Below are 20,023 nucleotides of genomic sequence, written 5' to 3' on the forward strand. Positions count from 1 at the left end.
TGGGGGAAGTATTACAGCTGAACCCGATCCTGTCCTCACTCAACATCCACACACACACATATCATCCAACAGGGACGACTGGACAGTGATCAAGGTTAGGAACCATGGCTGATTTGTCCTCTCCTTCACTCAAGGGCACTGAACCCTGATCATGACACTCCTACTGCTACCCTGTAGGGGATCGGGACTCGGTGCAGACCAGGGGATTAAACCGGGGTTCTAGGCTGACACTCCAGTGCAGTACTGACGGAATGCTGCACTGTCGGAGGTGCCGTCTTTCAGATGAGACTTTAAACTGAGGCCCCGTCTGCTCTCTCAGGTGGATGCAAAAGATCCCATGGCACTATTTTGAAGAAGAGCAGGGGAGTTATCCCCGGTGTCCTGGCCAATATTTATCCTTCAATCAATCAACATTACAAACACAGATGACCTGTCATTATCATATTGCTGTTTGTGGGATCTTGCTGTGTGCAAATTGGCTGCCGCGTTTCCTACATTACAACAGTGACCACACTTCAAAAAGTACTTAATTGGCTGTAAAGTGCTTTGGGACGTCCTGAGGCGGTGAAAGGTCCTATATAAATGCAAGCCTTTCTTTAGTACAGAACAGGAAATGGTTAAATATTGTGACCAGGGCCCTCGGTCTCCTGCTTCACTGATTAACAAAGCCCAGGTACAGAAATAGGAGAGGAGAAATGGGCCTGCAGCTGTTCCAAGTGGCAGCAGACGGTGCATCATCTGACTCATGCTGAATCCTGTCCTAACTGCATCATCACATGCTGGCTGAATCCGAACAGAGCCTAATGGCTGCTCACCCTCTCTCATCAAACACACACAATAAGAGAGGCAAACCGTAGAATCGACGCTGGTCATGCTGCATCCAGCAGCTTGTCATACATGATATTCCTATATTCTCAGCCAAATCCTTTGATTCAGAGAAAATTCCCTGCTCCCTCTCTCTCGCTCTCTCTCTCTCTCTCGCTCTCTCTCTCTCTCTAACATTGCATCTTCCTCACTTGCCGTGTGTGGCAGATGGCGCTTCATTTGAGCTGCACAGTACATCAGAGCATATTAAGCAACCAGTCTGTAACCCTGATCTACGACGGGACTCGTATAGCGAGGTAAAGCAACCTTCTTCCCTCGTAAAGTTACACCTTCCTGTCTGGAATTAAAAAAAAAAAATCTCTTTCCGAGGGAGACTTGTTCCTTGCTCGTGTGCCGGTCTCGGTTTGTGCCGTTCATCCAGGGCGGGAAAAGTGTCGGCTCCAAACCTTTGGAACGGGAGAAAAAACAGGAACAGCTGCTCATGTACCATCAGCATCATCCCTGCCACCTCCAACCCCGGTGAGCAGCTCTGTCATAACCATTAAAGTCACACGACGGAGGAGAGGAAAGGAGAGAAGAAAGGAGATCCCTGCAGTTAAATATCATGGATGTGGCTCTACCAAAGCTTATGCACCAGGACTACGTAACATCCTCAGAATACGGGACACTGCGAGACTGCAATTCTCTCAGTTCAGGGAGTAATGAACCAACAGATTGGAACTACAACAGCTCAGAGCCCAACTGTCTAACTGATTCCACATCTCACAGTCACTCGCCAATCTCTTCCGTTGACTCTTGCAGATTTTCTCCTCAGTCTCTCCCCTGCACTTCTACTCAAGGGGCCTATGGCCACCTGTGTAAAATTAGCAGCCTTCCCGCTTCCTCGGAGGACAGGCGCGACTCGGGCCAACAGATGAGGAAGATCCGATTACGCTATCCAGGCAGAGAGAGGCAAAGCGCCAGCGAGAGAGAGAAACTGAGGATGAGGGGCCTGGCCAAGGCCCTTCACAACCTGAGGACTTACCTGCCTCCGTCAGTGGTGCCCGCGAGTCAGAGCCTGACCAAACTGGAGACCCTGCGCCTGACCATTCGCTACATCTCACACCTGACTGAGCTGCTGGGGCTGAGCGAGGAGAGCCCGCCAGAGGGCAGAGACACTGAGGGCAGGTGCCAGGTGTGCCCGCGAGGCCCGGGCTGCTGTCAGGACAACTCGCAGAGTCCCCCACCAGAGTGTCTGCCACACCTGGGCGACTCGATTAGGAACGGCGAGAGTCGTCTGCCACCAGGCTTTCAGGACGTAACACTGTGTCAGGTACGTCAGCCATTTGACCTTCTTACTTCACTATTTGAGATGTCCGCCTGTTTGATTAACACCACGTAATTATCAAGGCAAATTAAAATTCTTCTCAAGTCGAAAAAAAAGTAATGAATGAAAATAAATCAGATGAAATCTCATCAAAAATCATTGAGTAATGGACTCACCTGCAATTCATCATTGTAAGGTGTACAAGAGCTCGCGCCCCCCCCCCCCCGTCCCCCCGCTGACCCCAACCCCAGTGGCTCTGTTGATAAATGCACTGCATAGTGTGGTACTGGGCCATTCAGAGCAAAAGGTCCCAGTTCAATCCCTGGTCTCTGCTAGGACGAAGAAAGATCAGCCAGCGTCTCAGCTCCTGATCGCTATTCAGTGACTCCTGCAAGAAAAAGTGAGTGCATGTAGATGTTGGGTGAGGGATTGGAGCAAGCTCAGTGACAATACCTTCCCCGTCACGCACGAACACCCCGACACTCAATGTTTAGGCACGAGAAATGAAGAATAGCGACTAGGGTGAAGTACTGGAGGGAAAACTGTATCCATGGAACTGTCCGCAGGTAAGAGTCACTGCCTTCAGGAGAGCAGGGGGGAAAGCACTGCCCAAAGTACACCAGGGTTACGGCATCATTTCTGTACCACACAGTCTAATATAGTCACTCAGTAAATAACCTGTCTCCATTTTTACAGAGTTTCGCAGAGAACAATGGGAATCTGCAGCTGGTCCCTTGGTTTCCATGGCAACATTAAGACCCTCTGGGCCTGGCACATTCTGAGAAATTAGTCATTTGAAAACTATATTAATTTAAGTATTTTTTCATGTAGATGTTTATTTTGTTAAGCCTGTGAAAATTATTTGATATATTTTTGTTATACTGGTTTTTGCTGTCTGTACATTCGATGGTGAAAGGAAATAAAACATTTTAAGTTTGGTAATTTTGTTGTTTGTACACACTTGGAATGAAGGTGCCTGGGTAGGTTAAACACTGACCTTTCATCGCAACAACATGGGTTCAGACGCAGAGGTCAGAGGTGACATGTCATCCTGGGCAATAATCCTTCCAATGTTCAATATGCATAAGGAACATCGGAACAGGGGCAGGCCATTCAGCCCATCGAGCCTGTTCCGCCATTCAATTAGATCATGGCCGATCTGCATCTTAACTCCATCTACCCGCCTTGGTTCCGTAACCCTTAATACCCTTGCCTAACAAAAATCTATCAATCTCAGTTTTGAAATTTTCAATTGGCCCCCAGCCTCAACAGCTTTTTGGGGGAGAAAGTTCCAGATTTCCACTACCCTTTGTGTGAAGAAGTGCTTCCTGAGATTTTAATTTTAAGGTTACGCCTCCTTGTTCTGGACTCTCCCCCCACCATAAGGATTATTGTCCAGGGTGACATGTCAAGTAATAAAGGTGAACAAGAGGGGCAATTTTAACCCTACCGGTGGAAACTGGGCAGTAAAAATCGACCAGGTCACTTACCTGCCCTGGAGCCTCCGGGAGCTGATCTGTTGCGATTTGAGCTAGCTCCACTGAGCAGGCGACAAGGAGGTCTCCCCAAAACCGGCAAGGTCCTTTTTAACATAACGTCAGGTCCCAATGACATCAACAGGACCTGGCTGCGATTTTTACGAGGAAGACTGAGAAAGAAACGACGGTGAGGTTCTTGCCAGGACGACCTGTGTAAGTAGAACGGGGCTCGAAGAGGTCAGTTTACATTTTTATCCCCCCATTTCCTTGTGGTGCTTGGAGGAGCAGGAGTGGGAAGAGGGACGGCAGCATTTCAATGAAGCCCAGGAAATAAAATACCCCGGGGCCTCCCTTTTGCTGTAGTAGGTGACTTTTGAACTGACATTAAAACCCACCTGTCGAAACCTGGGCTCCCCCCCAGTTAAAATCGGGGCCAAAATATCGTACCGCTCCAACAAATCGAGAGCTCTTCTCCATCATCACCCCACTGTGGAATATTCTAATCGAATCCTTCCTTCACCCAGGATACCTCTGCCGCCGTTAACATGACAACCCTGTTTCTTGTTAAGTTGTTGGCTGCGATCAGCGTCTTGCTCCAGGATCACTCTCAAGAGATTTAGTCCCACCGAGTGATGGGGCCTGGGCCTCCTCCTGTGTTACTCACGCGGTGAGCTTCTGCAAACATACAAAAAGTGCTGGACAGGAAAAGACCCACTGGTCCACCTACCCTGCCCCATTGTAGTTGCGGTGCCCTATGCATCACGATGCCAACCCATCAGCCCACCAGTACTGCCAATGAGAACAGATGCAAGTTTCATCTCTGGACAGACAGATGCCCTCCCGCCCTCCGCCCTCCGACCTCCACCAGGCTGCAGGTGTACATTTGCCCACCCTCCAAGATTGGCCTGGAGTCTCCAGGAATTAAAGGCGTCTCTCCAGGACACTGCTGAGAGCAACTGGGGGAAAATTATCCCGGCGGCAATAAAAATTGGTGTTTTTAAAAATTCTTTTGCTTATTAGTTATACCGGGAAAAAAAAGACTGACAGTCAAGAATCATCCAATCGGATAACAGCGAGTCTGTTCGTTTTTTTGATTGGCGGAGGAAGGCGGTGTGCTCGAAGATTGACATGTCGGGCGACCAATGGTGGGAGTGCGGGGGCGGGGCAGTTGGAGGCGGCGGGAGATCGTGTGATGATACCGCCAGGAATATGCTCAACCAGAGTTGGCAACACTAAACACTATTGAGAGTGCTGTAATGTCAGTCAACCGATTGAGGTAAATGCTTAATGTGCAGAAGATTGATTAAAAAAATCAGAAACTCTATTAAACTGAATAAGAAATTCCACAGTCGGATCAAAATTGCACCAGGCACAAAGTGGCAGATAATGCAGGAAATGCAGGACATTTAGGGGTAAAAATTGGGTAGCGCCCCGAAAAGGTTAGCGCCCCCGCGGCCGATTTTCCCAGGTAGCGCCCCGAGAGGGAGGAGGGGCGCTACTGGAAGCGCCGCGCGTCCCTCTTTGGACGCTGCGAGCCAATATCACGGCGCTACGTGCCGCAGTGCCACGAGCTGTGGCACGTCACGCCGTGGTACTGCAGGCCTTCCTCCCCTTATTAAAGGGGAGGGGTCTGGCACAGTGCATCCCGGTGCCCAGCTGGGCCACCAGGGATCGGGAGTGCAGGGCTCATGGAGAGCAGCCGGCACCCCACGAGGGGGCTGCACAGGAGGCCGGGGATGGCACCGGGGGCAGGTGCGGGCAGGTGGCCAGCAACAAAAATGGCTGCCTGCCACCTCCCCATTAATTAGCGCCGCCCCAGCCGCAGGTAGGCCCCCCCTGACCCCGGTGGACATAGAGTCCGGCGGTAAGTCTGGGGGGCGCCACCCAATATTACAGCCGGGGCGCGAGCAGTGCGCTGCGTACGGCGATGACATCATAGGCAGCGGTGCAGTGCCACGCGGTGCTAACTGTTAACGCCGCCGCTGACCTCCCGCTGAATTTTGCGGGAGACGTTAGTTGCGCCGCGCCCAGGCGCTAGTTGATTTGTGCCCCGTTAGCCCTCTCTTAGGGCACTAACGGGAATCAACCGAATGTAGCCCCCTTAAAGTACTGGGGGGTTTTTTTGCTTAGCAACGGTCTCTGGATAGGCTGGGTCTGTTTTACACCACAGGGTGGCTATGACTGTTTAGTACTCGATAAACAGTAGATGGCAGTATGCATCTGTAATGTCTCAGACGGGGTTGTTGGGGGAACATTTTTTGACAATTTTCAGCCCTTTTACATTGCAGTGTGTGTGTGATGTATGCAAAAGAGAAAGTTCTGCTCCGATTGTCAATTCTCTCACCTCCAGTTTCTACCCTCTCTTGCCCCGGCGCCTACAGAGGTGCCAACATTGAAGCTTTGCTCACGTAGCAGTTCGTGCGACGGGAACATATGTTGGGGACTTCGGGCACGGAGGTCATCGTGCCCGATTCACGGCCCGTACGACTTTGCGTGGGGCACGCAGATCGGGCATCCTGGTCTCCGTGTCTGATTACCCGGTAGGCGCTCCTAAAGCTTGGCAAGGAGCTCACCAGATAATAAAATCTACCCCGAAATCCTTTTCAAAGAATAAGGGTCCAAGATGCCATTGTTGTAAAGGTCCATATAGGGCTCCACTTCCACTGGGTACAGAGGGACTGGCACCCACTCTCGCCAACTTTGCCCAGTTCTCTCTCCCAAGGAGCCCACCACACTGAACTGCAAACGTGCAGCTTCTTCGACTTTCCCTTTGACATCTTCAACTCAAATCTGTTTATTTTTCCTTCTGACCATTACCCATTTCAGATCCCCCTTCCCCACATAAATTTGGCGTACCTAAATTTAATTCTTTTTACTTCCGTTATCACTTGCATTGTGGCTAAGTTCCTTGCCTACCTTTCATTCCAGGTTTGGTTTTTTTCCCATCCCAGTCCTTCTTCAACTTTCTCCTCTCTCCTGTCAGCTGTGGCTCAGTTGGTAGCACCCTCAGTCAGAAGGTTGTGGGTTCAAGCCCCACTCCAGGGACTTAAGCACATAAAGCTAGACTGACACTCCCAGTGCAGTACTGAGGGAGTGCCGCACTGTCGGAGGTGCCGTCTTTCAGGTGAGAAGTTAAATTGAGGCCCTGTCTGCCTTCTCAGGTGGACGTAAAAGCTCCCATGGCACTATTTCGAAAAAGAGCAATGGAGTTATCCCCGGTGTCCTGGCCAATATTTATCCCTCAATCAACATCACTAAAACAGATTATCTGGTCATTATCACATTGCTGTTTGTGGGACCTTGCTGTGTGCAAATTGGCTGCCGCATTTCCCACATTACAACAGTGACTGCACTTCAAAGGCACTTCATTGGCTGTAAAGTGCTTTGAGACATCCGGTGGTTGTGAAAGGCGCTATATAAATGCAAGTCTTTCTTCCCTGAGTGTATTTACATTCAAAAACATCGGAACAGGATGAGGCCATTCAGCTCGTCAAGCCTGTTCCACCATTCAATTAGATCACAGCTGACCTGTATCTAAACTCCATTTACCCACTTTTGACCCGTATCCCTTGATACCCTTACCTAATTAAAATCTGTCAATCTCAGTCTTGAAAAATTCAATTGACCCAGCATCCATAGCCTTTTGGGGGAAGAGAGTTCCAGATTTCCACTAGCCTTTGTGTGAAGAAGTGCTTCCTGATTTCACTCCTAAATGGCCTACCTCTAATTTTTAAGAGTGTGCCTCTGTGTTTTGGATCCCCTCACGAGTGGGATTAGTTTCTCTTTATCTACCCTATCAAATCCTTTTTGTCATTTTAAAACACCTCAATTAGATCTTGAGGAAGGATGTTCTTGCCATGGAGGGAGTGCAGCGAAGATTCACCAGACTGATACCTGGGATGGCAGGAATGACGTATGAGGAGAGGTTGGGTCGATTAGGCTTATTGGAGTTTAGAAGAATGAGAGGGGATCTCATTGAAACTTATAAAATTCTAACAGGACTAGACAGACTAGATGCAGGAAGGATGTCCCCAATGGCCGGGGAGTCCAGAACCAGGGGTCACAGTCTAAGGATAAGGGGTAAGCCATTTAGGACAGAGACGAGGAGGAATTTCTTCACCCAGAGAGTGGTGAACCTGTGGAATTCTCTACCACACAGGGCAGTTGAGGCCAATTCATTAAATATATTCAAGAAGGAGTTAGATATATTTCTTAAGGCTAAAGGGATCAAGGGATATGGGGAGAAGGCAAGGACAGGGTACTGAATTTGGATGATCAGCCATGATCACATTAAATGGCGGAGCAGGCTCGAGCGGCCGAATAGCCTACTCCTGCTCCTATCTTCTATGTTTCTATGTTTCTGTTTCTATCACCACTCTAGACTCAAGGGAATACAACCCAAGTTCATGCAACCTGTCCCCATAATTTGACCCTTTAATCCCTGGTATCATTCTGGTGAACCTGTAACCCCTCCAGGACCAATATATCCTTCCTGGTGCCCAAAACCTCAGCAAATGGCCAATTCCCCAGATGCAGAACGGAGGAAAATCTTCCCCTTCTGAGCCTTTATGCAAGATCGAGGTCCTGAGTTTTCTCCGAGCTTCTCGTTTGAAATCCCAGCTGCGTGTGGGAGGAGCGTACAACTTTGTAAGCGCTGCTGCCCACTACTGGGCCCAACCTGAATGGACAGTCGCCGCTCCGCCTGGCCCACAGCGCATTATTTGGGGTACTCGGGTAGATTGCCCAAGACTCCACCCCAGTTGGTTCAGAAACTGCTGAAGCCCCCTCGAGCAACAATGACCGTACAGTGCAGCAACGCATTCGTTTCGCAAACTCGGCAGCTTGTTTCTAATTCATACCTGCGAACCATCTGCGAGTTCCTGCTCACTAGTTTATTTGCATCTTCTTCCTTTATGCTGGGAGGTCGATGCAATAATCAGCAAAAAATAAAAAGGAAATTTCTTCCGATTCTGCGTAGCTGGTGCAGAGCCTTACTCACTAGAAAATTGCACGGACACAGTCCTGGGTGAATGGGGTGCCATGCCCAGAACACTGAAGGAAAATGAAATGTATCCTCCAGTCTCGACTAAACACAGGCGGTTAACATATCTGTGTCTCTCTATTTTATATTTTGCTACGGTGGTCTGTGCTTCTCTGAATTTCCTCTCTTGTGCCTCTGAAGCTCCAAATATCCCATTTTACACACTCTTCCTGCATCTTCACCGTGTTGAAATCAAGACTCGTTGCACAGTCTCTGACTCATTGGGGGTGATTTTGCCAATGGGGAGATTTTGGAGGCGGGACTCCCACTTGTCGGGTTTCAGTCCCGTCTCCAACAACTTCTGGCCAACCCACGCTATTTTCCCTTGATTGACCTTGTTAAGCCCGCCCAGCGGGCTTAGCAGGCCAACTAAGGGAAAGCCGGTTGCAGAGAACGTCAACGTATGACGTTTCCTCTGTCAAAAATTTTTGACAGATGAATTGTTATTGTTTGACAGCTCTGTGAAGCTGTCAAACAGTGACATTCTCTGTAGTTTGATGAGATCTTGAATTCAAGACCTTATCAAACTTCTTTCTTTTACAGAAATGAGATGGTTGTTGCATCTGAGAATGCAACGGCCATCTGTCATCCCCAAAGCGGAGGTCCGAGACTCTCCGCATGCCCACCGACTGAAGCCTGCAGGAAGAAACAAAGGTAAGTACACTTTTAATAACACTTAGGACTTACCTCAGATACTCACCTCTCCACACTTGAACCTATGACTTACCTTCACAGCGCACTTTTGCACCCCCCCACCCCCGACCCCCGCAGACCCAGTACTCGCCTCGCTGAGCTGGCGGGTTTTGGAGCCTTCGGGAAGCCCGCACTTGTGAGGGCAAAAAACGGGATAATCCTATTTTCTGCCCGTTAACTACCTGTTAACAGGCAGTTAATAGGCTTTAATCCCTTCCCGCCTTCAAGGAGATGGGACCCGGTGCGGGACAGCGACCCGCCTCCTGGGAAGATGGCATGGAGGCAGATTGGGCACCCGCCCCCAAAGTCTGCCATTTTCTCAGCAGTCCCGCCTCCATACCCACCTCCCCAGGGCTGGTAAGATCGCACCCAATGTTTCCCAGGAGTTCAAAGCTGTGGAAATCCTCACCTCCCTTGGACTTCCTTTCCAGCTGTGATCCATAGACGTTGAAAACCCAAACTTAGCATCACCTAACCATAAGTTCCGAATTTGTCTCTTTTTCTCTCCTACTCTTTTCAGCCTTGGTGGTGCCCGGCACTCTAGGTGTTGCCCTTCTCAATGAGCAAAAACTGCCTGATGCCCCAACCATCCACTAAAGATTGGGTATCAACCAGTGCAAGTAATGTATTCATCTGATATCCACCCAAACAGATTATCCAGTGCCCTGTTACTACTTAGTGATTTCATCCACTTTACATCACATGGCAGGGGAGGGGTGTAAGTTTGACTTTGGAAAAGAGTGTAAATCGGACGATATCGGATCAGCTGCCTGTTATACATCTCTCCCGATTTTCATTTCCCATTGAAGTCAATAAATAAAAATAAAAATCCCTCCAAGTTTTCATCCTTCCTCTCCTTCAGATGCTGATTCTGGCATAGTAAAGAGCCACAGGCTACTGGCGTCCCATCAGAGGCGTGCCTCAGCCAAGTGATCAATCTTCCTACGTGAGCCAAGAGGTTGCGAATGCCGGCATGATACTCAACCACGGAGGGTGTAGTAGCCTATCCTGGCCCCGTCCTCACCCAACAGTCACTCGTGCGCACTTTCCAGCGGGACTTACTGGACAGTGAGCAGGAGTTGGGAACCTTGGATGATCTGTCTGCTCCCTGGCTCAGGGGGCACTCAAGCCAATTGCAACAGTCCAATTGTGGCTGCGATCAGGTAACTCAGCACAGACCAGAACATAGGACCTTCTGTTTTGTATGGGTCATTTCTAACCATACTCTTGAGGCCACTGAGGTGCTTTTAATCCAAATTGCTTTGAAACTTAACCAGAGGCAGTAGTTTGCCCCCATTGCAAAGCCTTCAAGCACACGCCTCTGGTTGATATGAAGGCTTGTTCATTAGACTGTAGATATCACAGAGGAATATAATGCAGCCTTAGTGAATCCTCTGCAGACCTGCAGCTGGGGCCAACATTGCTGATGTCTGCAAGTGCCCCATATCAAGGGGGCCTGAAAGCAGCATCCCATTGGGAAAAGATATAATCATGTGAAATGATTTGTTTTAAGGCAGAGCCGAACTTGAGTGCAGACCTGCGTGTTCTGGCCATCACAGCCTCTGTCTCTGTGTATGTCAAACACACTAATGCCCAGGAGGAAACGTTAGCTCAGTACACAGTCATGCTCTGTGCTTATGGTGAGAGAGGCTTTTTATGAGTGTCTTGCTGTAAGTTCTCAGTTGTCGTCTCTCTCTCTGAACACACCAGTTAGCTTCATCTCACCCAGTGTGGTTCTCCCTTCCTTCAACTGTGCATCTGTAATAATGTTGGAGGTTGTTGGGGCTCGAACAAGAACCTGGGCATTAGCTTTTCTGTCTAAATCATCCACTGTGGCTGTTTTGACTAAGGGGAGGGGGGGCTAATAGACAAGGTTTTCTTGTATGCATATCTAAAAAGACAGATTTACATTTATATAGCATCTGATCATAATCTCTCAGATACGGCTCACAGTGATATACAATGAATTAGTTTGAAATACCATCAATTTAGAAACAGAGTCAAACATAGCAGCCATTCTGGGGAAAGTGAGATCCCACAAATACCAGAGATCAATTAATTTTTTTTTTTTTCTGTGCTATCTGTCGAGGGAGGAAATGTTGGCCAGGATGCTTGGAGAATTCCCTGCTCTTCCTTAAATGGGATCTTTAACATTTGCCAGGACAGGCAGAGAGGGCTTCTGGTTAATGTCAACAGACAACAGAAAGACCATCCAACAATGCAGCACTTGCTCACGGAAGTGTCTGCCTAGATTATGTGCAGAACTCCTGAAGTGGAACTTGTCTCACAACCTTCTGCCTCAGACGCGAGAGGTCCCAACTGCTACTATATCTACCATGGAACTATATCAACCATATAGTTCTCCCTCTCTGCTAGATTATCAGGGATTGGATGGCTATATTTCCACCATTAAGATGCATATCCATCCCTTGAATTATCAGGGGTGAAGTTAACAATAAAGAGGTTAGTGAAGGCGATTGTCATTATACGTGTGGCCCTATTTACTCTGGTTTAGGTAAAAGGGCACTGTCTGGTGGTTTAGTGGATACATACACCATGTAGTATGCAACTGAACAATAAGTGTCAGCTGTGGCTCAGGGGGTAGCACACTCTAGGTGGGAGGGGCTAGGAGTAAGCAGGTGCTGCTGGTTGCCTGATTGCTGCAGGGAGTGGGAGTGAGCTTGTAAAAAGTTGGTGTTTTTTTTTCTCCAGGTTTTAGGGCCTTTCTGGCCCATAAACAGCCTGGAGTGCTGGGCCCCTCAGAGGACAGTGTTCCTGGGATGAATTTAATCAGGGGAGAAACTGTGGTTGGAAGGGAGAGAAAAAGGCCCAAAGGTTTGGGTCAGGATCCTAGGAGGTTTGGAAAAGAAAACATGGTGGTGGTTCAGTGCGAGGATAAGGAGATATGAGCTTGGGATATTATACAGGCGGTACATGAGGACTGTGGCGAGGGAAGCTGCTTTGCCTGCCGACCAAAGCCGAATGTTGGGTTCAAGGTGACGGTCAGTGGCCGAGAGGAGGTGGAAAGACTTTTACTCAGTTTGAAGGTTGGTGATAAGTTGTTGGAGGTATCTCTGCTATATTCAGAAGAGGTGGTGGTCTCATTCTTAAACCTGCCATTTATATTGAGGACGATGTGCTAATCAAAAAGTTGGAGTTAAGGGACATTAAAATTTGCTTGGCAATAAAGAGGAGATACTATCCAGGAACATGGGTAGCAAATGGAACCTGTTACGTAAAGGTGCAGTTCCCAGAGGCAGTGAAGTCATTACCGTACAGCATGAAATTCAAGACAATGGAAGGAGTGCAGTACTTTCGAGTACTACATGATAACCAAGCAAAGGTTTGTTATTATTGTCTTGGACACGACCATCTTGTAAGAAACTGTCAGGACTTGTACTGCTATAATTGCAGTGAGTCTGGACACATTGCTCGGCGCAGCAAGGCGGAGAGCTGTGGGGTGTGTCACAAAGGCCCCACCCGCTGTGAGTGTGAGGCAGAAGGAAGCTCTATGGGTGATGAGGAGATGGGAGAAGGAGCAGGAGATGTGAGTGGAATGGCCGGAGGAGCGGAGCAGTCGGAGGACACAGCTGGTGAATAGAAGGAGAAAAGAGCGCAGGAAGAGGCAGAAAATTGCGGAGCAGAGAACAGGATGGAGATGGTGGAAAACGCACAAAGTACAGTGGAAAAGAACAAAGACAGCAGAGGGCAGCACGGGTCGAGGGCAGAGTCGAGCCTTAATACGGTTCAGCTCTCCCTAAAGAATCTGGTGTCCGCAGGGGGAGAGGAGGCGGGAGCGGGTGTGTGGTAAATGTAAGTACTCCAAAGAAAGATGGGGAGTCGGGTATCTCGGTGAGCAGGAGGGGGGCAAGACAAGAAGAGGGTGCAAGAGGCAGGAGCCTTAAAGGGGCAGCAGGACGGGAGCGGCAAGACAAAGACGCCAGAAGGGAGCAATATAGGTGCACCATTGTCCCAGAGAGAGAAGGATCAGGGAGCAAAGGTCAGCAGTGGAGATGAGGTCGAAGGGAGTGGCACTGTTGGAGAAACCGCGATAGCAGGAAGACTCTCTATGGGATATTATGTATCTGACAGGGAGCAGGAACAGAAGGTTACAGAAGAGCTCGAGTGTGAGGAATTAGAGGGGGACAGAGACATGGAAGTGAGGGGTGTGGTGGCATCATGTGGAAAGGGAAAGGTTAGTGAGGGGCAGAAGGAGGGAAAAGGGGCAGCTCCTTGGCCCAAACTTAATGCAAGAAAGAGGCTGAAACAGCAGGGAAGTTTCAAACAGGAGGTGAAAAAGAGCCGGAGGCTGCAGGAAAAAGCAACAGCTGGCCGGAAAGTTGGGAAGGAGTATGAGAGGAGGGTAGGGCCAGAGATTAAATGATGGGGAGATTATCAGGCATACTTCCCTTATTCGGAGCCATGATTACATTGGTCTCGATTAATGTGAACGGACTGAGGGGTGAGAAGAAATTGCAGCAGTTGTTGCAGTGTTTTAAAGGCACTGACTTGTGTTTGCAAGAAACCTTTTGGGATGAGGATATCCTAGAAAGAGTTCGGAAGATTTGGAAGGGAGAGGTGTTTGCAAGTTGTACAAACAATAACCGTAGAGGGGTGGCTGTTTTGGTGAGTCCATCCACAAAAGAGAACGTTGGCTTGGTGGACTAGGACACTGAGGGGGGATTTTTACGGCTAAGGGTAAAGATTGAGGAATTTAATTGCGATCTCTTTAATATCTATGTACCGAACGACCATTGCAAGCGTCGCGAGTTTTTTCGGGGGTTATTCACTGAAGTGGCAGAGGTGGAAAATCCTTGTATTGTGGGGGATTTTAATGTATTTTTATCTCGGATGGACATTTCAGCCCAGATGACCTTTAAGGATGATAACTCCAGAGGGATGATTGTAAAAATGATGGCAAATTTAAATTCGAGAGACTTATGGAGGGACCGGAACCCCATAAAAAGGGAGTTCTCCAGAACAGGTTGGGTGGGTGATGTTTTAAAACAGAGCCAAATAGACTTTGTGTTAATGTGGAAGGGTTAAGTTCTGAGGTGATGGAGATTTATTATAAAAAAGTATTTTTTAGTGACCACTCGGCTTTGGTTCTTAGAATTATGAACAGCAGAGTTAAGATTGATTCAGGGGTGTGGATTTTAAACAATCAATACCTGAAAGAAATTGCTTATAAAGAAGGGATTTTAAATATAATAAAGAATGCTCGGAAGGAACTTTTGTTCTTGAAAGAAAGAAGAGTTTGGTGGGACAATTTCAAATATGAGGTAAAAGTTCTTTCGGTACGTTATGGGAAAAAGAGAGTAGCAGCTAACCGGCATCGAGAAGAGAATATAAATAAAAGGTTTACGGATGTCTGTAAAGCAGTTGACAGAGGGGATAAGGGAGCTGAGACTAAGTTCCGGGTGTTAAAGGAAGAGTGGGAATTATTGCAGCTGAAAAATGCAAGGGGGCCATTCTCCGTGCAAAGGCTAAAGATGCATTGGAGGGCGAAAGATGCACTAGATATTTTCTAGAGCAAGAGAAGCTGCGACAGAGATTATTATTAATTGGAGAGTTGAAGGTTGGGGAGAAGATCATTAATGAAAGTGGGGAGATTTTAAAGGCAGCTAGCAGCTTTTATCAAGAGTTATATACAAAAGACATTTCCAATTTGGCGATGGAGAAGGTTACTGCTTTTATTGAAGAGGGTTTAAAGGAGGATGAGAGAAGCATGTGTGACAAAGAATTAGGATTAGCGGAAATAAAAGTAGCAATAAGTGGAATGAAGCGGGGGGGGAAGCCATGGGTCCGATGGACTAAGTGCAGAATTTTATAAAGAATTTTTTGAGATTTTAAGTCCGTTGCTCTTAGAAGTTTTTAAGGAAATTAAAATTGAGGGAAGCCTGGCCCCATCTATGAGGAGAGGTGTCATAAGCTTAGCTTATTATAACAATAAAGGGGATAGAAGGGATCTGAAGAATTGGAGGCCCATCACATGATTAAATGTGGATTATAAGATCATGGCGAGGGTTATGGCAAATCGTATGAAGGAGGTGTTGCCGTACATAGTTTTGTCCTCTCAGTCCTATGGAGTCATAGGCCGGGACATCGCAGACTCTGTGGTCTCAATCCGAGATGTGTTAAATTTCATGAAAGACAGTGGGAGGGAGGCTTATGTATTACAGATAGATCAAGAGAAAGCCTTTGCTAGGGTCTCTCATGAGTTTTTATTGAAGGTTTTAGAAGCATTTGGTTTCGGGGAAAATTTCATTGAGTGGATAAGGATTTTTTATTCAAACATATTCAGCTGTGTTAAATGTAATGGTTTTTTTACCCAAGTATTTTCTGATACAGAAATCAGTGAGACAGGGTTGTCCCCTGTCCCCATTGTTGTACACATTGGTAGCAGAACCATTAGGTTACATGATGCGAAAGAAACAAGGTGTAGTTGAGATTGCGGTTCCCAGTTCCGGGCTGGTGTCGGTGATACACCAATATGCAGATGACACAACCTTAACATTGAGAAATGGGAAGTCAGTGAGGAAAGCTATGGATGTAGTGGAGGAGTATTGTAGAGCTTCAGGAGCCAGGGTGAATTATAGTAAGTCCCAATGCCTGGTTGCAGGAAGGGGTAGGGAGAAATGGTTGGAGGAAAGTCCCTTTAAGGTGGTGGAGGTTTTGGAAGTTCTGGGGGTGCATATGGGTGCAAGAAAGACAGGGATGAAGTGGATTGATTAAATTGGGAACCAAAGGTTATGAAAATTAAAAAGATTTTGGGAAGATGGGAAAGAAGGTGGTTGAAAGTACAAGGAAGAGCGACAGTGGTGCTATCTAAGCTATGGTACTTATTGACGGTGGAGGATATTCCTGAGTGGGCAGAAAAGTCCATTCGAGAGGCTTGTGTGAGGGTTTTTATGGGAAGGGAAACCAACCTTGGTTGCTTACAATACCATCATTGGACGGAGAAATCAGGGAGGACTCAATTTCCCAGATATTGATTTGAAGAAAAAATCCTTTAGAATCAAATGGGTGAAGAGATTTCTTCAGAAGTCAGATACAAGTTTTTGGAAGAGTTGTTTCGAAGTGGGCTAGGAGGGCAGGGGATATTGTATATGGAATACAATAATGGCCCAGAAATTTGGGTATCCACGGGTGAGTACGCACAGGGTACTCACGCGTGGGCCCGATGGATGTGCCGGTTTCTTGCATGCACTGCGCATGTGCGGGAAACCGGCACTTCCGTTCCTCTGAAAGCAGGGGTTCAGAGGTCGAACGCGTGCACGTGGGAGTCTGCGCGTGCGCTTTGAACTTACGTTTTTTTTTACAGGTTTTTCCGTGAGGGTAAGTCTTTAGAATTTAGAAATGTAAAAACCAGGCGTAAGGCCTGCATTTTAAAAGGTAAGTGGTCAATTAATTAAAATTAAAACATTTTTTCCACAGGTTTATTATTTTTAAATACTTTAAAGCAAGGTAAGTTTATTTTTAGCCCCGTTAGAATAGAAAATTATTTTTTCAAAAATTTAAATTATTGTTTAGAATAATTATTTAATGTAATTTATAGTTTATTTAAAAAGTGTGATGATTTTTTTAAATTTATTTGAAGGTTTACTACTATTTTGGGGCCGTAGTATTTATAAGTTTTGACAGGTCTTCCTGTCAATACTTATGAATGGGCTTTTCCCTCCTCCGATTGGCTGCCCATGGCCCACGTGATCCCAGGGGATGCATCGCACTAACTACGCCCCTGGGACACGCAAGCACTGCGCGCCGGCAGCTGGACCAGGCCCCGGATCAGAATTCCACAGGGCCCTACAGCTCAACGGCCGGCGCGCAAGGTAAGTGCAGGTCGGGGGCTTGCACCCGCGGGAAGCCCCCGACCCGAATTTCTGGGCCAATATGTTTTTGAAATCAATTAAACCTCACCCTAGGTTTTATAAGGGGGTTGTAGAGACTTGGGCCCAATTTTTAAAAAGTGTGCAGTTTATGCCCAAGGCGGCTGAGGAATTTTTAGAACAGCCCTTATTTTTGAACAGGTGGGTCAACATTGAAGGAGAGGTATTATTTAATCAAGCTTTTATAAAAGCTAGTATTATATGTGTGAAAGATGCATTATATGAGGTAATTCCAGGTTGGTTGCCGGAAGCGATAGTGAGGGACATGGTGTGCGAGGAGGATCAGGAGGTAGAGGAAAAAGCAATAGGGATCATGTATAAGAAGATTGTGAGGGCAATGCCACAGGATTGGATGGAAAAAATTAATGTGGAAATCTCCAAAGAAAGTAAAATGCGTCCCGCTTTTCCAAGCTTTCTGCTGGAGAAAGGGGGAGAGTTGGTCCAATTTGACAACTGTAATACTTGAGATTTCTATGAGGTATTTAGAGAATGGAGATTCAAGACACCTGCTGGTCAGGCTGGACTTCAACAGGATTTGGAAGGGAGTGTGGGTGAACTTTAAATGTCCAGAGTGGATTGAACTGGATTTCAAATTGGCTCATAACCGGATTTTTACCATGATGGTCTTGTGCAAGATTGGACGAGTGGAGGGGGCAATTTGTCCAGTGTGTGGGACACGGGATGAGACTCTGTCCCATTTACTGGTGTTATGTCCGCAGTTAAATTATTTTAAGTACTATGTTCGACAGTTGTGTGAAGGTTTTTTTGCTGGGTGGGGACCGAAGAGCGAGAATGGGAATCCCGTGGGACTCAATTTTGAGATGGGGATTGCAGGAGAGTCTGCCCGAGTCTAGCGAAGCAGCAATTAATTTAATGTTCAGTTTGGCTAGATTCGTGATTGTGCAAAGAAGGAATGCTCTGTTTTTTAAGGGGAGGAGAATCAATCTAAAAGACTATTTTAAATATAAGCTAAAAGATCATTATAAGGCTCTGTGGATGTTTTATTCAGAAAGGAATTTAAAGATAGTATTTTACAATCAATTTTTATGTTACGGGAGACAAATTAAACTTCAGGTTTTGATGTTAAAATGTGGTGGAGGAATGGCTGTGCAGAGCGGCGGAATGGATTTGTATCATACAATGTAATGATCACGATGTTGTAAATGTTCTTAATGTTCAATAAAGAATATAATAATTTTTTAAAAAGTGGATAGCACACTCGCCTCTGAGTCAGAAGGTTATGGGTTCAAGTCCCACTCCAGGGACTTGAGCACATAAAGCTAGGCTGACACTCCAGTGCAGTGCTGAGGGAGTGCTGCACTGTCAGAGGTGCCGTCTTTCAGATGAGATGTTAAACCGAGGCCCCGTCTGCTCTCTCAGGTGGACATAAAAGATCCCAGGGCACTATTTTGAAGAAGAGCAGGGGAGCTATCCCCGGTGTACTGGCCAATATTTATCCCTCAACCAACATAACAAAAACAGATGATCTGGTCATTATCACATTGCTGTTTGTGGGAGCTTGCTGTGCGCAAATTGGCTGCCGCGTTTCCCACATTACAAAAGTGACTGCACTCCAAAAAGTACTTCATTGGCTGTAAAGCGCTTTGAGACGTTCGGTGGTCGTGAAAGGCGCTATATAAATGCAAGTCTTTCTTTCTTCTTTCTTACAGACTGGATGGTGCCAGGTCCAATTCCCAGACTGTGCTGAGTTAAATGAATGAGTGGTAAGGTCATTGCAATCCATCTCAGTGTTCCCTGAGCTAAGGAGGTGACAAATAAGCCAGGTTTTCCACTCTTGACCCCTTTCCAGTGACTCCTGGGTGTGGAAGGAACATTAGAACTAATTCAAAGTGATCCGAGACCAGTTCAGCTCAGTGCAGAACAGTATAGGCTAAACAGTTCGTGCCGGGGCTATGTTCGAAACCTTGCTCCTTTTTCCTCGTCGCTTCACCCGAAGGCGCTGACTCATGCTGGAGTTTAGTCCCATGAGCCCCGACTGCCCTCTTTTATACCTAACTCAAATTGCCCTTCTTCATCTGTGAGCCTGTTAGCCGCAAGGATCTGTGCTTGGGCCTCAGCTATTTACAGTCTATATCAATGACTTAGATGAGGGGACCCAGTGTAATGTATCCAAGTTTGTTGATGATACAAGCTAGGTGGGAAAGTAAGTTGTGAGGAGGATGCAAAGAGGCTGCAAAGGGACATAGACAGGTTAAGTAAGTGGGCAAGAACATGGCAGATGGAATATAATGTGGAGAAATGTGAAGTTATCCACTTTGATAGGAAAAATAGAAAAGCAGAACATTTTTTAAATGGCAAGAGACTGGGAAATGTTGGTATTCAGAGGGACCTGGGTGTCCTTGTACATGAATCACAGAAAGTTAACATACAGGTACAGCAAGCAATTAGGAAAGCAACTGGTATGTTAGCCTTTATTAAAAGATTGGAGTATAAGAGTAAAGAAGTCTTACTGCAATTATTTTGGGCCTTGGTGAGACCACACCTGGAATATTGTGTACAGCCTTGGTCTCCTTACCTAAGGAAGGATATACTTGCCATAGAGGGAGTGCAAGAAAGGTTCACTGGACTGATTCCTGGAATGGGGGGATTGTCCTATGAGGAGAGATTGAGTAGACGAGGCCTATATTCTCTAGAGTTTAGAAGAATGAGAGGTGATCTCATTGAAACCTACAAAATTCTTACAGGGCTTGACAGGGTAGATGCAAGGAGGATGTTTTCCCTGGGCTGGGGAGTCTAGAACCAGGGGTCACAGTCTCAGAATAAGGGGTCG

The 20,023-nt window shown here is 47.0% G+C and overlaps 2 protein-coding genes across 3 annotated transcripts in view; one reads left to right on the forward strand and one right to left on the reverse strand.

The window, feature by feature from the left end:
* Positions 1-20,023, reverse strand: part of LOC147099981 (uncharacterized) — a 98,573-nt gene that overhangs the window by 32,225 nt on the left and 46,325 nt on the right. Inside the window, exon 1 of one of the 2 annotated variants that reach the window (XR_015073856.1) lies at positions 3,622-3,805. The exons of the other annotated variant lie outside the window; for it this stretch is intronic. The gene's annotated coding sequence lies outside the window, so the exon portion shown is untranslated. Of the gene's footprint in view, positions 1-3,621; positions 3,806-20,023 lie in introns of those variants that run through there. 2 annotated transcript variants of the gene reach the window in all.
* LOC147099982 (mesoderm posterior protein 2-like) lies at positions 971-3,021 on the forward strand. The gene is made up of 2 exons (XM_085968978.1): positions 971-2,137; positions 2,828-3,021. The coding sequence occupies exons 1-2, from the start codon at positions 1,430-1,432 to the stop codon at positions 2,885-2,887; spliced, it is 768 nt and encodes a 255-aa protein (XP_085825104.1). The 5' UTR covers positions 971-1,429; the 3' UTR covers positions 2,888-3,021.

This window comes from Somniosus microcephalus, chromosome 27 (assembly GCF_052327205.1).
Source record: "Somniosus microcephalus isolate GS21.2 chromosome 27, FLI_Smic_1.0, whole genome shotgun sequence".
In the NCBI taxonomy this organism is placed as follows: Eukaryota; Metazoa; Chordata; class Chondrichthyes; order Squaliformes; family Somniosidae; genus Somniosus; species Somniosus microcephalus.